The 18,040-nt window shown below is 33.1% G+C and overlaps 1 protein-coding gene across 1 annotated transcript; it reads left to right on the top strand.

Annotated features, from left to right (window-relative positions):
- Positions 1-885: 885 nt before the first annotated feature.
- On the top strand, positions 886-1,768 carry LOC123658596. Its single transcript, XM_045593966.1, has one exon. It carries the CDS (start codon positions 902-904, stop codon positions 1,505-1,507), a length of 606 nt encoding a protein of 201 aa, XP_045449922.1. The 5' UTR covers positions 886-901; the 3' UTR covers positions 1,508-1,768.
- Positions 1,769-18,040: the final 16,272 nt, after the last annotated feature.

The raw sequence follows: 18,040 nt of genomic DNA, 5'->3' as shown, positions 1-18,040 counted from the left end.
ATACCTTTAATTCATCTGCAATTAAGGAAAATTTGCAGTGTTTTATATACAATGTCATTTACAAAAATTACAAATAAAATCGGTCCCAGGCCCCAGTCCTTGTGGTACCCCAGACGTAGACAAATACAGCGGCGACTCATAACCCCTAAACACCACTCATTGTATTGCTATGATAATATGGTAAGATTTTTAATTACGGTTCATACATTGTAGCTTATCGAAATTGATAGGATAATTACTACGTACGTAATGTACCTACGTATAAAAGTAGTTTCAGACGATACATTTATGTGAAATTTTATTTTTATTTGATCTTTTATAAAAAAGGTGGACCAGTGAGGTTAAATTGCGATTAAGTTGTTCGTGTTAGCGTTATCTAAGCGGAGTTTAAGCACTCAATGCCACCTTCAGGTGTAGGTCGGGGTAAATCTACTCATACGATAGTTTACAGCTAAATATTACTCCTCTCAAGCAGTCTTGTGTTCTTGTTGGCAAGTAAGGTGACCAAAGCTCCTGGGGATTGGGGATAGGGTCGGAAACGCGCTGGCGATGCATCTGGTGTTGCAGACGTCTATAAGCTACGGGAATCGCTTACTATCAGGTGAGCCGTACGATTGTTTGCCGACCTAGTTATTTATATAAAATTTAGTCATAATAGTGCTTGCTGTAGAGTAAAATTCATTTTTTTAAACTCTTTATACTCATTAGGCACAACACCCAAATGAAAATAATGAGATTAAAAAATCAAAATGTTTCTGTTCAATACCAGAAAGCTTTGAAACTTGAGTTTGTGTGAAACTTCTTATGCGTTGTTATCTTAATGACCTTGATAATAAATTTAATTAGCTTATAAATTTTTTGCATGAAAATAATTAACTCAGTTCAAAGCTGACCATCAAAGATGTCTTATTTGCTAAATATAGTACTAGCTTTTGTGCTACTGCAAGCTGTGTTATCTTTGAATTACGTGGAAGAAGAATGCATCAACAGACATACTGATGATGTAGACAACGACTTTCTACTCGGAACTTGGTATACAGTTTACAGATTTTCTAAGTCGCTAGTAAGTTCGATTCCAACACGTGATTGCGCCCCAAGAACGTTCACCAAACCAACTCCTGAACAACTACAGCTTTATATCAACTATTACAATTCTGATAACCCATACTCATTCGACGATAATCCAGTATTGGTCAAAGACACCACATGGCTTCGTGACGGTATGATTATGGGCAAAAAAGCAGCTAAGTTTTTTGTCCACAGTGCAGAATATAACTATCACGACAAATCTATATACGCAGTACAGATCTATGAAAAAATAAATGATGATTATATACTTTACCAACAATGTATGATGCGTGGAAATACGAAATGGCTGCTGTCGAGAAAGAATAGTTCAAGATACGAAGATGTCGCCGAAGTTTTGCAAACGATTGAGCCTCGTATCAGATGGTATGATTCACAGAGATTTTGCGCTGGATGTGAGAGATATGGTTGCCTCGATTAAGAGCGTTTGCTCTAAAGAGAATCAAATCTTTCATGGAATACAACTGAAACATATTTAATATAAATTCTTATGCGTTTTTAACCTATCGACCTTTTCTAATTAATTTAATTATTAGAATTTTGGTAATAATTTGTATATGGATTACCATCTGAAAGCAATTGCAACGACAAATGTATAGATGCAAAATTAACTTTGTTTTTGTATGTTTGTGAATAAGTAACTAAATATTAATTCTGATTTTGTTTGATTCAATAAAAAGTATATATCTAATTTTAGTCTTCTTATTCTTTTAAATTCTAGCTTTCTCTAGGATTTGCCAACATCCGAGTAATTGAATTTGTTCTGTTATTTTGAAATTGACTCTACTAAATATGCTGGTTTTGTGAGATTACAAATTTATGTCAAAGGAAAAGAATAATTTAAAATATGTAGATCTACCTTAAAAGAGAAAAAAGAAGTCTTTATTTATTTATATTTCTTAATTTCATCATCCGCTCTTCAACGCCATCTTTCATTTCTCATCATAAAGCCATGTTTTGTACTATTAGTATATATTTGTTCTGTTGGTTTTTCAAATACTAAATAAGTTATATTTTTAAACACATAATAATATGATTATATCTGTATAACAAAACTGGCGTGAAAGCTTGCTATAACTGCTTGTGTTTGTCTGTCTGTAATTAATACATGGAACCAGTATTTTAAACATTTTAAATCAAACAGTTAACAAACGCAGAACAGTAAAATTTTAACTGGATTAAAAATAAATCCTTGTAAATTTTTCTTATGAAATGTTCACTTTAGATAAAAAATTAGTAAGCGGGTTAAACCAACTCATATATCTTAAATAGTGATGGACGTATTTATATAAGTTGATATCGATAAATATAAAATTTACCGTAAAAAATTTCGACACAGTTTTGTTTTACTTATTGTAGTTAATATTGATAATTTTGACATACAAGTCGATCCGCCTGAGTAATATTTTAAATTAAACTATTAAATTTACAAATAAAAGAGTGCAAAAAAAATATTAAAAATCGGCTTTATAATAGACTCATTATTGTAATCGTACGAGCGACGACATAGGACATATTAAATTATTTATAATGTTACAATTTAATAATAATTCCTTATTCAATAACAAAGGCCGGTATTTGTATTTGTTTCATGGCGTCTTATGATTTACAAACAGTTCTTATCTTACCATGGTTAGCTGATTTACTTGTCCTTACTTTAGTATACCGGTTGCTGACTGCTAATGTAATGCCGATAGAGTAAATGTCTGTAGATAAAGTTTTGATGGCACGATTCATTGAACTAAGTTCAAAAATAACGTTAGAAAGGTGCACAATTTTATATAATTTATTTGCTCTGATATTTTTTTAAAGAACGAGTTTGCTTTAGACCACACGACTGAAGTAAAACTTACGAAATGTAACTCACTCTCTATTTCTATCTGCACTAGCTTATATCTCCGTCTCAACTACCGTTCGTCTCGCCCGATCACACTGTTCGTAACGCTCTCTTCACGCATTCACCAGCTTAAGCCCCGAAGCAAGTGTACGCAAAGAAGTTTTACTTCAAAAATTCTACAGTTACATATCGATACGCACTTTAAATGAATGTCACATGTCTAGCACCAAATCCGTCAGTAACAGCTTCGTTCATAATGCGAGAAAAACTCTTGTTACCCAAACAACCGGTCTAACCCTAACCGTTCTCATTTTTAACAAAGGCTTTTGCGACCTAAGCGATTTTTTTTACTATTCCTATCACGGAGCCTAAAACTCGAACCGACGAAATGTACACTTGTACTTAATACAGCTGTTAGGATTTTATTTTGTTCGAAAGCTCGACTTTATATCGTATTTTACCAATAAAATTATTAATAGAAACTTGCTTTTTAAAAGTTAATTCAAAATGTATTAGTAATAAAAAGAAAAAGTATTATTAAAAATGAAGCTTATCAAAGAATCAATAAAAAATGGGATTTATCTTTTATTTAAATATACATGACTGTTATAATAATAATAATATTCTTTATTGCACACCATTAAAAGATACAAACAAAAACAGTACAATTAGAGAAATTAATTCAACGCCACGCCACGGTTAGAATTATTTTAGGTTTAGAATTCCTAATGTGTGGGTACACAAAAATAAAAAATCGTACATATTAAAAATAGCATGGTGTCGTCTCCTGTCAAAGATTTTCATTGTAATATGAAACTTTGAATAGTTACGGGTCTCTGTAAAGAACTCACTATAGACGGCGCCACGGTTCGCTTAAACCGAAAATAAAAATCATCATATCAAAAATTTCGCTCTGGCGGGTACATCGTTCCATAGCTTAATTGGCTAGAGCGCCGACACGGTCAGTCGGAGACGCGGGTTCGAATCCCGCTGGAGCGATCAATTTTTGATATGATATTCAAAAATGTTTAGAATTCCTAATGTGTGGGTACACAAAAATAAAAAAATCGTACATATTAACATTGTAACTAATGAAACAATATTTTCTAACTATACCATCGAAATACTGAGGGGAAAAAAGGTATCTTTCAATCTGGGAACCGTATTTTTACGACCATTAGAACGATTTTTAAATGACAAAAAATTTCATTCTAAATCAAGATAATCCAGATTACAGATAGAAAAAGAAAAGCGATAAAATTGGTCTTCTTTAAACACAGTAACATTTTAATAACAAATACCATTTTTTTTTACTCAAAAAATTAAAAAGATTTTAACCACCCACAGTCGGAAGTCTCAGCATGTACAAAGAAAGTTTTTTGTGTAATTTTACTAAATACGACTTCGGAGACGACGACGTTTTCACACGCATTTGAGAAAAAACATACCCTACTGCCTCCCTCGGTAAATGGCACCACGAAAAGACTCGGAATTCGTACCCATAGTCCCCGAAGCATAAGGCAGGCTCACACTACATCACCGGGCTAGCCGTAATTATCAGAAGGTAATTATCAGGATCTTTCGGAGACACCGTCAAATAAAAACATTTTAATTCTATCTTTTTATCTTTTGATGAAAAAAAATCTTTTTATCTTTTGATGGTGCTGTGTGGCTACGGCGCTAAAGAATTTAGCCACCCCCTCTCTTCCCGTGGGTGTCGTAAGAGGTGACTAAGGGATAACAAGGTTCCACAACCACCTTGGAACTTAAGGAGCCGACCGATGGCGGGATAACCATCCAACTGCTGGCTTTGAAATACACAGGCCGAAGACGTGTAGCAGCGTCTTCGGTGCGACAAAGCCAGTACTGCGGTCACCAACCCGCCTGCCCAGCGTGGTGACTATGGGCAAAACACATGAGTTCACGTTATTTTTGGCGTGAACTTGTGGAGTCCTGTGTCCAGCAGTGGACTGTATAGGCTGTAATGATGATGATGATGATCTTTTGATGACGCGATGGCGCAGCAAAAAAAGTCAAAGTACTGTTGGTGACTGTTTAGTTTAAATATCTATATATATTAGCATCAATCTCACGTAAGGAGAGGGGGGTCTAGGTAAATCTCACCAAATGTCAAGGGGGGGGGGGGGTAAACTGTTCGAAAATTAGCTCACGTAATTAAACGATGTCCCCTTACTCACCGCAGGAACACAACACTGCTTGAGGGTAGAATTTTTTAGCTGTGTTGTTGAAGTTTCATCTTCTTAAGGTCAAGGTACTTCCCCATTCAGTCTGCTCGAGGTTTCAAGCAGGATATTTCCTGCTGTGTCCCAACTCAGTTCATATATACATATGTATTTTATTTTATTGGATTCTTTTATTTTTTAAACTTTTTTCATGCGACTTACTTTCCCAGTCGTATGTTTGAGATATGATATTTCCTACTGTGTTTTACCTAAGTTAAATCTCTCCAGGAGGAATTTTACATAGCCATATATGTTTGTAACTATTATACAGTTGTGAGTTTTAATATAACCATTCTGTAGAGTAGCCATGATAACATAACAAACAGACAGCTAAAGTTACTTGAAATCGAGTTTGAATATTTAAGAATAATGCGTAATATAAATTACACATAGACATTGTAAATGTATTATTTTTATATGCATATCACGAATTTATGCGATGTTTACATATGAAAAGACGGTAATATTTTTAATTACTGTTTATATATTGTAGCTTATCGCAATTGATAATATAATTGCCACCTATTATAGGTTTACGGTACATAGGTACGTATAAAAGTAGTATCAGACGAAAAATTTATGTGAATTCTGTTATAATTATAAGTGGACCCGCAACGTTATAGCGTGATTAAATTGCTAAATTCTGATTGCGCAATCCTGTGTAGATGTGTGCTATTTATCTTTGATTTACGTTTAGTATAATCAATAACATATCCTAATTTCATATTCAAATTATGTGGCTCCCATTCCAACTTCGCCACGATATGCATATCCTTTTTTTTCCCTATAAAAATCTCTACGACCAAAATTCTCCCTCCTACCTTCGGTCCCGTTTCCATCTTCTTCCTACCACAACACGCTCTAGAAGATCTTGCATCACATCGTTGCTTGAAATCACCTGACACAACACCAACTTCCTACTCAATTCCTTCACAATACGTTCTACAACTCTTTGGAATCGCTTGCCGAAAGTGATCCAAGAAAGCACTTCTCTTCTTCTTCTTCTTTAAATATTATATCAATTTTAATAATTAATATAAATAACAAAAACTAAATGTGCTTTAGACCACACGGCTGAAGTAAAACTTCTTTAGTTGTTCCTATAGTAATATACGAAACGTAATTCTCTCTCTCTTTCTATCTTCACTTACTTCACTTCGTAACGCTCTCGTTACGCATTCACCAGCTTACTCCCCAAGTCAAAGGTACGTAAAGAGGCTTTACTTCAATAATATAAATTTATATTTATTATATTTTCTTGTTAGAATCGGTTCAAAAATGATAACCGTATCTGTCCGTCTCCGTGTTTCAGGAACTCGCACGATGTTATTACATTTGAGAACATCTTCCTTAAGACCTAGAATTCTTAAAGAAAATACGATAAAAGATAGTGAAAATGCTAGCTGCACTAAGCTTAAAGTACTGTTGGGAGAAATGGTTGATTGAATTTTGTAACCATTGATGTACAATTCTGAACTTTAAAGTTTATGCAGTAAGAGTTGTTTTTCTTGAATGGAAGGCTTCATTTATGTTCAAATACATATATGTTGCTCGTCCTTATCGTGTTTATATTTAAATAATATAGTGTACATGCAATCGGAAGCAATGCATTTATGCTTGTACTACAGACTTGAAACTATCAGTTTATATATCACAATATCTTTCTCAATGGTATGGATGGTAATCACTTACCATCAGATGAGCCGTACGCTTGTTTGCCGACCTAGTAATATAAAAAACATGATATCAAAATCATTGACAACGTTGTTGGATTTTTTTATATTATACTAACAAGTATGAAGGGAACACAAAAGTCAGCCCAAGTTTTGTTCTACTAAAAGTCAATGAAATTAAAAAGCCGTAAAATTCCTTAGTTTATCATCGAATCAGTATGGGTTATGAGAATTGTAATACTTGACATAATGCTGCACTTGTTCACGAGTTAGTTTGGTGAACACTATTGGGCAGGGCGCATGCACGTCTAGGAATCGAGCTTACTAGCGACTTAGAAAATCTGTAAACTGTATACCAAGTTCATTAGAAAGTCTTTGTCTACATCATCAGTATATTATTTGATACATGCTTCTTCCACGTAATTTAAAGCACACATAGCATAACACAGCTTGCAGTAGCACAAAAGCTAGTACTATATTGAGTAAATAAAACATCTTTGATGGTCAGCTTTGAACTAAATTAATTATTTTCCTGCATTTATAAGCTGATTAAATTGATTATACAAGGTCATAAATAATAATAGATAAAGTCACAAAACATAATAGTGATCTAATGTATTTTGATACAACTTATTGCATATCTGATTCTAAAAGATATTAATAATTCTGCCATTCAATATGCCATTGGTAAGGTATACGTCACGGTCTGTAAATTTACAGGAACATATATATCGAGATATGCAGCGTTCGGATATGTGTCCAGCACGCTTCCGTATTAGCTATGATTGAATGGATAGTCGAGCACGATTGGAGGTATGTTATATGCTTCATGATATTTGCTGCATATTATATTTTTATTCGAAGATATTTCTTTAGAGATAGAAAATAACTGAAATGGCCTAGTCACGCGTGACGTAGGACCATATTGAACGGCGTGGAACTCATGTGCGTTGCCCATAGTCAACACACTGGGCAGGCGGGTTGGTGACCGCAGGGCTGGCTTTGTTGCACCGAAGAGGCTGTTGTCCGTTTTTGGCATTTGTATCTCAAATCCAGCAGTTGGATGGTTATCCCACCATCGCTCGGCTTTTTAACCGACTTTCGAAAATGAAGGAGGTTCTCAATTCGATTTTTTTTAATGTATGTTACTTCACAACTTTGGCTGGATGGACCGATTTCGACCAAAAAAAATTAATCGAAAGGTGGTGCATGTCATTTGGTCCCATTTAAATTAATTTGAGATCTCACAACTACTTTCAAGCTATATCTAATAATGTGTTTTTACTTTACTATTTTTTCGTCAAACTACGTTGTATTATACCGCATAACTTTTTACTCGATGTACTAATTTTGATGATTTCTAATTTAATCAAAAGCTAGTGTTTATCACATGGTCACATTTAAATTTCATCGAGATCTGATTGAAACTTTTTCTCTTATCTTTGATAACGCGTATTTACTTGACTATTTTTTCGTCTACCTACATTGTATTAGTTGTCAATGTAATTGAAGTCGGTTTTTTTTTTCATTTGCGAGCAAATACAATTATTTGTAGACCTATTTAAGTTGTATAATACTGTGTATATTATTTTGATCTATCTCGCAGGGTTCAGCCAGCGTTTGCAATGTGAGCGCAAATAAATGTGTTTATTTACAACATCACAAAACCTTTAAAATTATCATATCTGTATTATACATATAAACCTTCCTGTGGAATTACTTCATCTATTAAAAAACTCGCATCAAAATCCGTTGCGTAGTCTTAAAGATCTGTTGCCTAAACAAAAAAAAAGTGAAATTGCCAACCTTAAATGAAATAATAGAACAAGTAGAGAGAGTGAGTAGAGTTAATGTCGTCAGAGATATTAAAACTTTTAGTGACAAGTTTAGATTGGAAACTTTAGTGGTATTCCCATTTGACATCCCTAACTGAAAAGCTCAGATCAACGACATTTGCGGTTAGGGTTCGTCGACTAATAGACATCGACACGGTACTTATGAATTAGTTATTTCATAGTTTTATGATTTGATATCTATAATAATATAATAAAGCTGAAAAACTGAACTTCTCTCAGGGTCTTCTTACTACTTACTTATAAGGTGGAAACATTATTTTTGTGTTCGATAGCCCATTTACCGAAGAAGGCTATAGGGTATATAATATTTTAGTACTTTTTTCCTAACATTAACGCGGATAAAACCACACGGCAGAGCTAGTTATGGGGTAAATTATTAAAACAAGTTAATTATTACGTACATTTATGTCTATACACATTATAATACTAAGTCCCCGGTCGCAACTTTCTGTCTTTCTGTATGTTCACTATAATTAACAAAAATGGATGGATTTTCATGACGCAATGAAAGAGTGATTGAAAATGAAACTTCGAACATAGATAGCTAGATTGAGAAAAAAACACAGAGTACTTTTAACTGACTTCAAAAAGGAGAAGGTTGTCAGTTTGGTTGGTATTTTTTATGTACATACCCGTATGTACATAAAAAATATACTCCTACACTGATTACGCCAAGATTTCAAATCCAATTCACGTGATTATTTTTTTGTTCGATTCAAAATATTGGCCATTTAGTCCCATAAAAATTTGATTCAGTTTGGCTTAGCAGTTTTTAATTTATGAGCATTTTTTTAAGTTGGACGATGTAATTTTTATTGGCGTTAGTTACCTCATAACTTTTTATTGGGTGTACCGATTTTGATATTTCTTTTTTAAATTTAAATTTGGTTTTCTTCATGTGGTCCTATTTAAATTCAATCAAAATCTGACCAGTACTTTTTAAGCTATCTCTGATAGTGTATATTAGACTAGAGATGTATATAGACTTTTTTTTCGTCTACCTATGTTACTTGTCAATGTATACATTGACAAGTGAAGTCGAATTTTTTTTTCATTTGCAACCAAAATCAAAGATCATCCCAAAACTCCCACAGTAACGGAAATTTTGTGTGTATGCGTGAGTACTAATGCTGATATTTGAACGTAGATTTATCGGAGATAAAATCAGTGTATTGACGAGGCTCGAGCAACCGGGATTGACAAAAAAAGATAGATGACGCTGTACCAACAACAACAAGCTTATCCACAGACCCCAAAGATGGCGTTCAGAAATTAATATATTTTATTATTTTTATGATTACTTTTAACTTAAATAAATAAAGACAATAACAATAAATAACAATCAATCAATCATCAACGAGAAAGAGAAACCTCAAGGCGAAGCTCGTATTACATAAGTTTTTAATTGAATACTATCAAATGATATCCAGTTGGAATTAATTGCATGTCAAAACAGATGTATTAACACGTATTATATTATAGACATATGAATATATGGTTGTAATTAATTTCTCATTAACGGTATTAACGTCTAGGATATTGGATTCGAGTAAGCTATAGTATAGTTGTAGTTAAATTCTTGTTACATAGTCAGATATACGTGTGGATCGAATAAGGTAAATTGTACGGTGTATCCAACCCGTAAGTTCATAGTAAACCTTTTAACCTCATTAAAAATTCAAAATCCAGGCTCACTAATTTGTCTACGCCTTTTATTTAAACATTATCCGTTAAACTCAAATAAGTAAATGTATGACGGCTGGCGTCGTCCACATTTGGGAACAACGAGTGCATGTGTGAAAACATGAGTGAAATTTTATTTTATTTTATTTTGTTTAGAAAACAAAAAGGACAATAATACAACAAATTATAAAACTTATAGGTACAGTTAGTACACAAACCAATAAAGTTTCCAATAGTAAACAATTCATAAATGGGCTAAAAAACACACATTAATGGAAAATAATCGATAAATTACACATATAAATATAAATTACTAGCTTCTCTCCGCGACTTCCTGCGCATGGACTTCACTCTTATATTGGTCTAAGCGTGGTGATATATAGCCTATAGCCCTCCTCGATAAATGGGCTATGTAACACTGAAAGAATTTTTCAAATCGGTATAATACATAACAGGTAGGTAATAAATATTTTTATTTCGTTTCATTTCATTTTATATTTGACGATCTTTCAGAAATCGTATCATCATCCGTTTTTAAATTAGCTTGCAGTTGAATTGTATCAAACAATCTTAGAGGGTCTAAACCGGATCTGACCGTTTCGGACCGGATAGCTTGATTAATGGTAACTGCAAATGTACAATCCAAAGCCACTGTCTTAGACAAATAATTCTTCTTGCAACGATCACTATCAGGTGTCTGATGACTGGTAGGAGATTAGGGACATGCATAAAAATATGATAAAACTGATTTGACTGTTCGTGATTTTGTTATCTACCAATGGTGGGAGTACATATAATTTATACGTGCAGCACTTTCAAAACACGGTGGTTGTTGGAATAAAGTGTAAGTCGCTGACTTTCGTAGTATTTTAACATTTAACATGATATCCTAAGAGTGCCTTGAAATACAAACGAGTGTGCTTTAGACCACATGACTGAAGTAAGACTTCCGCACAATAGTGCCTTAGATATACGAAACTTAATATTCGTAGCTGGTTGTGAGAGAAAGAGAGAAAGAAAACGTGTGCTCGCACCTCTCCCACTTGCTTCATTCACTTCGCCGATCACGCTTTTCATAACGCTCTCATGCATTCCCCAGCTTGAAGAGCTTGAGCAAGTGAAGTGTACGTTAAGAAGTTTCACTTAAAAATCTTCTTCGAATAATACTATTGTGATCATAAACGAAAATATTATTTCATACTTTGAATTCTTATTCGAAGTCAGTTCTGTAATACTTTCTCTAAACTTTCAATTGTTTTCGAACAACTCACCGATATAAAACATTTCAGTTATTCTGCACGTATAAATTTCTCGTATTTTTTTCTGAGAAGTTTTCGATGAAAAAATATCTCGTATAATATTCTCGAACGCTTGACTAGTTCCAGTGTCTACTTGGGAACTTTTAAAAACTTTAAAAATAACTCTCTTGAACTGTTTAACGGCTCTCAAACTTTTATACACGAGTTGAAAAATTAAGATAATATTATCGCTTTCAAATACGACTTTCAATACTTCTACGGTGTTATAAGCTTTGGTACAGTTTGTATTTATACCCATATGTTTCGGACATATACGTATGTGTATTTATGTGTGTGTGTGTGTGTGTATGTGTGTGTATATGTGTGTGTGTGTGTGTATTTGAATGTGCTATTTTTTTAACTTTGATTTTGAAATTCTATCATCCTTGGACCGCGTCTCAGCTTTACTAGTAGCTTTAGTAGTTACAGGACTGTCGATCTGTAGTTACAGTAATAAATCACCAGTAAAATGAGCATAACTATGTTGCAAGATGTGTACCAAAAGGCATTTTAGAGCCTGCCGATGGCGGTTTTAAATATATCAAACATTCAACCAATACCTATACATCCCTGCGGCTATACACAAATTATCTACCCTCGAAGACTTAACCAGTTATTATCAATCTACAAGGGCACGTGCTTAAGGCCCTAAAGTCAATACATGGAGGATCTGACCTACATGTAGAGAGGGCGATGACCGCTGAAGCCTCGACACACTAACCCCATGAGGTCGAAGTATTCTTCACATAATTTTTTCAGAAAATCACGTTCTCGCACTAAATTGTTTGTTATTCGATTAACCCGATATTAAATTTGTAAGGAGTTTTTAATACGTTCTATTAGTGTTGATAGGTTTTTGAAGTTTTACTTCTCTTGATACATTAGGGAAATATGATGAGAGTAAATTTTTATATTGCTCGCGCACACTGTGACAAAAAACCGACACCCTGAAGTTAGCTAGTCAACGAAGAATAAGTTAGCAACGTGAAGTTAGCTAGCCAATGAAGTATAACTCCTTGCGTGCGTAGGTATATAAGTATACACACACTTTTTTTTTTTGTTCTTTGTTAACATTGATATTTAGTGATCCAATCAAGTAAATTGTTATTTTATTGAAAAGTTGTGACCGCGACTTCGTCCGCGTGGGAACAAATTTTTGTTTAACAAAATAGTTATTGTACAGTTCGCCTTAAAAAAAATTAAAATTATCTTAGAAATTTATTTATTTTTAAATCTGTGAAGTGAACAATAACTTTTTCGTTAGGTTCCACGCGGACGAAGTCGCGATCACGCTGCTACACTAGATGTTGGTTGATTTTATTTATTTATTTATATGTTAAGAAAACCAACAGCGTTTCAGTTAATACATACTATAAATTATATATAAACGATTTTATTACAATTGCGTTATCATTGAGATCTCGTCAAATAAATATTGAATGTCTACATAATAAAATATTGGAAGTCTATCTTTTTAACCGATTTCAAAAAAAGGAGGAGGTTACTCAAATTCGACCGTATATATATATTTTTTAATGTATGTTCGGGGATAACTCCGTCGTTTACGAACCGATTTTGATAATTCTTGTTTCGTTGGACAGGAGATATCCCTAGTTTGGTATCATGATAAGGAAACCAGGATCTGACAATGGGATCTCAGAAAAATCAAGGGAAACCCTCGAAAATCCGCATAACTTAACTACTTAACTAGGTGTACCGATTTTGATGATTTTTAATTTAATCAAAAACCGATGTTTATCATGTGGTCACATTTAAATGTCATCGAGATCTGATTACAACTTTTGGAGTAATCTTTGATGATGCGTATTTACTTGACTATTTTTTCGTCTACCTACGTTGTATTACTTGTCGATATAATTGAAGGCGGTTTTTCTTCGTTTGCCTGCAAACACAATTATCCTATACACAACTAGGTAAGCAAACAATCCAACTGTGTGTTTATTCACCACCTTAGTAGTACACAAACAAGACACATTATTGTTAATAAGTATAAAATTCTTACGGAACACAATATAATGTAGTTTATGTACTTCATCGCAGATTTAAGTTCACTTGAAGCCAAGTAGCAGCTCAGCGTGTTATGTATATTTCGAGCGACATTAAGTCGACACTCATAAAATGTTTACCTACGAATACCTTTATAACAAAAGTGTTTTTTATTTCTGCTTCGTTACTTATTCGGGAGTTGGATCGATGTTCTCATTGCTTATTTCCTCATGATTTGTTAATCCTCTTATTATGAATGCTGTTTCAAATATTGTTTGTTCTTTGTATATTTACTTATGTATGATTTGTTAGTTATCAAACAAAGCTTTTTGCTTTTATTTCAGTCAGTAAGTCTTTTACTAAGATGTTTTATTTCAATGAAAAGGAATTCAATGTGGGAGACTGTTCTAGCTGCTTTTTTCTTTTCTTTTAGCAGAGTGGTCGTGATTATCACAGATAGCGTGATCAGGAGATTTTATCAGCAGTATTACTTCCTTAATCACTGTTCTTAGGACAATTCTTAAGGAAAACTTGAGATCTTTAACTTCAACACATGAGTATTCATCTATACAAATAAATAAAACTAGAGTGTATGTTTGTAATATTAAAATAACCGCTTTTTACTAAATTCATATGGATGTATAAACAGTACATATACCAAAAAAAAATTTTTTACAATTTTCATCTGTCTGTCTGTTTGTTCTGGCTAATCTCTGAAACGGCTGGACCGATTTTGACGGGACTTTCACTAGCAGATAACTGATGTAATAAGGAGTAACTTAAGCTACTTTTATTTTTTTATTCTTTTGTTATAAATGCAAACTAACCAAAAATTATTTTATAAAATTCCACGCGGACGAAGTCGCGGGCACAGCTAGTTTATATAATATAAGCTATAGCAAAAAAATACTACTAAGTTAGCAAATGATTTAACCTGCTCAACGTATAAATAAAAGTCTAGTTTCCATCTGACTTATTTCAATATAAAATCATAATATATCGAAACGTAGAATATATCTGTAAATAAACAGAAAATTTCAGAGACAAATCTTTGAGGGCTCGCATTCAAGAGCACAGCAAACCACATAGCCATAATATGTTAGGATGATATGACGCTTATTATCTTCTCATAAGGATCATTTTTGTTTTATTATATATGAACTATTTGTTGTACACTCGACTTTCGGAATGAGGACTTTAAAGTTTAATAACGTCGCATAGCAGAGCAATTGTTGTGAGTTGTAACATATACCCATATGAGTACTTTATATCAAAATTGTTATCTATCTGTTTTGGTTATTTTATAGTTAAACTATCCTTTTATTTTGTTTTTTATCATATTTTTATCTGACATACCGGGGAAGTACCTCGACCTTACAGACGATAAAAGCTAAGTAAAATTGCCCGCAAGCAAGGTTGTGTTCCTGTAGCGAGTAAGGTGACCAAAGCGTCTGGTGGGTTTGGGATTAAGATCAGAAGCGCCTTTGTAATTCTTCTGGTTGTGAGCGTCTATGAACTACGGTAATCGCTTACCATCAGGTAAACCATACGCTTGTTTGCTGATCTAGTTGAATAAAAAGATCAGGCTATTTGAATTTACTTAATTTCTGGCCAATTTATCCTCGATTGAGCTACCGGATATCCTGATTGGCAAAACTTAAATGAAAAGTAAAAGGCCGAAAACATTAGGTATTATATTTATTCACAATTTTTTGATCTCAGAAAAAGAAAAATCTCTGTATTCCTTCGTATGTTTTAGGTTTTATTTGTTTAATTATTATAATTTTTTTATTAAAAGGGCTCAAGCTATATCTGGTGAGAGTAGCCAAACAAGAAATATTTATTTTTTGTAACAATTACATAAGATATTAAGAAAATACTACGCTAGCTACTGTTTTCATAGATTTTTCTATATATAAAAGTTAAATTGGAGATCATGTACAGCTGTGGATTTCGATTCTTATCGTATTCATTTGATAGCAAGTTTTCGTTGTGAAGGAATTATCCACCAACCCGTAATAGAGCAGCTTGACGGATTAATCTCCTATATAGAAATAGCAGCCATTAACCGCCAGTGGGACCTCAGAAGCTGAACCAATATATCATTAGTTTTATCAATATATCCGCCTGCTGTCTTCCTGTGGAGTTTTAAGACCTTATTCAATAAATTATTTCTGACGTATTTTTTTTTCTGATATCAAACCGTAAATAAAAACAAGTAATTAAATAAAACACCATACTGTAAACACACAGACACACACACACACACACACACACACACACACACACACAAAACAGCCAAACAGGCTAATATTTGAAACATAAATTCTTAAAAATATATTTAAGAACAATCCTTGCGATGAATAAAACCGTGATCGCAAGTGCAAATAGCCTATAGACCATTTTATTTCTTAGACTTATTTCTTACACTATAATGTTGGCAGCTAAGCGTACAGTATGTCTAATGGTATACGGATACCGTAACTTATATACGCCTGCCAAAGCTCACCCGCCAAGCCTGCATGAGAATTGCAAGGAGGTTGCTGACTCTACCTTCGACCATTCCTAGCTTTTAACTATGGCAGTCTTACTCTCCATTGGAATTGTACGGATGGGACTGAGGAGTGTTAATTTAAAAAGACGTGTTCATAGCAAAACTGCATGTTTATTACTGACATTTAAATATAAGGCTTATAAGGTATACAACATACCTATACTACATACTTAGAACGTATACAACTTACTATACTACACGCCCAACCAAAAAAAAGAAAAAAAAAATGCAATAATACAATAATTGTATTTTTTTTTAGTTTTAAACAAATAAAAGCTTCAATGAGAAACAAAAAATTTCAGTAAAATTACATTAGTATTTTTTTTTAATAAAAAGCGTCGGTACATAGGTTAACTTATACCACTTATCTAAATAAGTACTAAGTAAAGGAAAGAAATATAATATATGCTTAATTATAATACAACTTAGTGTTGTTTTTATGTACAGTTTTCTCTGCACCTTTGTATAAAATTATTACATTAGGGTTAATTTCCTTAACAACTAAATATGGTCCGATATAAAGAGGATCAAACTTTTTTTCTATTTTCATTTCTTATTAAAACAAAATCTCCTTTTTTGTATGAGAAAGGATTAACATAACCATCATATCTTAATTTTCGCATATCCTTAGATTAAGATAAATTTTCTCTCGCTTGCATTTGAGACTTTTGTAAGCGAAACTTAAGTTCGTGAGGATAACTTGAATAATTATATAATGGCTCTAAAGAGTTTACTAAGTTACTAGGGATGTTACAAGGTTTTCCATAAACTAATTCATATGGAGTATATTTGGTTTCACTATGTACTGTAGTATTATAGGCAAAACACCAATATGGTAGCCATGTACTCCACTCGCGTGGTTAATTTTTAGTCTGAATTCTGAGAAATGATATTAAATGTTTGTGATTATTTTCTAAAGATCCTATTGTTTTGTGGTGATAAGGGGAGGAAAACGTAGGTTTGATATTTAAAATTTTACAAACCTCACGCATTGTTTGCGAAACGAACTCGGTGCCTCTGTCACTTAGAATTTCTCGAGGTATGCCATGCTGTAAAATAAATTTACTTACCAATGTTGATGCTACAGTGTTTGTTTCCTTGTTTTCGAGCGGATAAGCCTGTATAAATTTCGTTAAATTGCACTGAACAGTAAGTATATAAGTATAGTTATATAAATCTCTATCTAAAGGACCTACTAAGTCTAGAAGTATACGATCAAATGATGACCCACTGGTTTCGGTAATCACCATGGGTTCTTTAATGTACTTAAAATGCTTTTGCCGTTGGCATTGATCACATTTTCGTACAAACTCCGTCACATCCTTTTCTAATCCTGTTCAAAAATATTTCTGTCTAATATTATTAATCATACGTCGAATTCCAGCACGTCCACTTGTGGCCAACAAGTGATAGTCATTCAAGATAACGCGTTTGTCGTCATTTGATATTATTTTTCTTACACCTTGTATTACATGTAATCTTAGTCCGGACCATTCTTTACTTTCATTTATACATTTACTTAATTTCTTTATAATTTCTTTATTTTCATTTGTACGTACAATATATAAATTATTTATTTTTAATTTTTTAGTAATTAAACACAGATCTCTCGCAAAGACACGTCGTGTACATTGTGATTGAGCCTCTGGTTTTATAAATAATATTTTTTCATTTGGTAAATACGCAAAATATTTATTTTCTTCTGTCACACTACTTTTACACCACTCTGTCTTACTACCAAACTTTAACTCCACATAATCCTTCGGTTTTCTGAGAACTTCTACCACTCTTGGTTGATCAGAC

Source organism: Melitaea cinxia, chromosome 12 (genome assembly GCF_905220565.1).
Source record: "Melitaea cinxia chromosome 12, ilMelCinx1.1, whole genome shotgun sequence".
Lineage (NCBI taxonomy): Eukaryota > Metazoa > Arthropoda > Insecta > Lepidoptera > Nymphalidae > Melitaea > Melitaea cinxia.
Note: the sequence above shows the minus strand (reverse complement) of the source record. Positions and strands in the feature narration are given on the sequence as shown.

What these genes read in the sequence shown, in the direction of transcription:
- LOC123658596 (XM_045593966.1), top strand. Translation starts at nt 902, where the DNA reads ATGTCTTATTTGCTAAATATAGTACTAGCTTTTGTGCTACTGCAAGCT.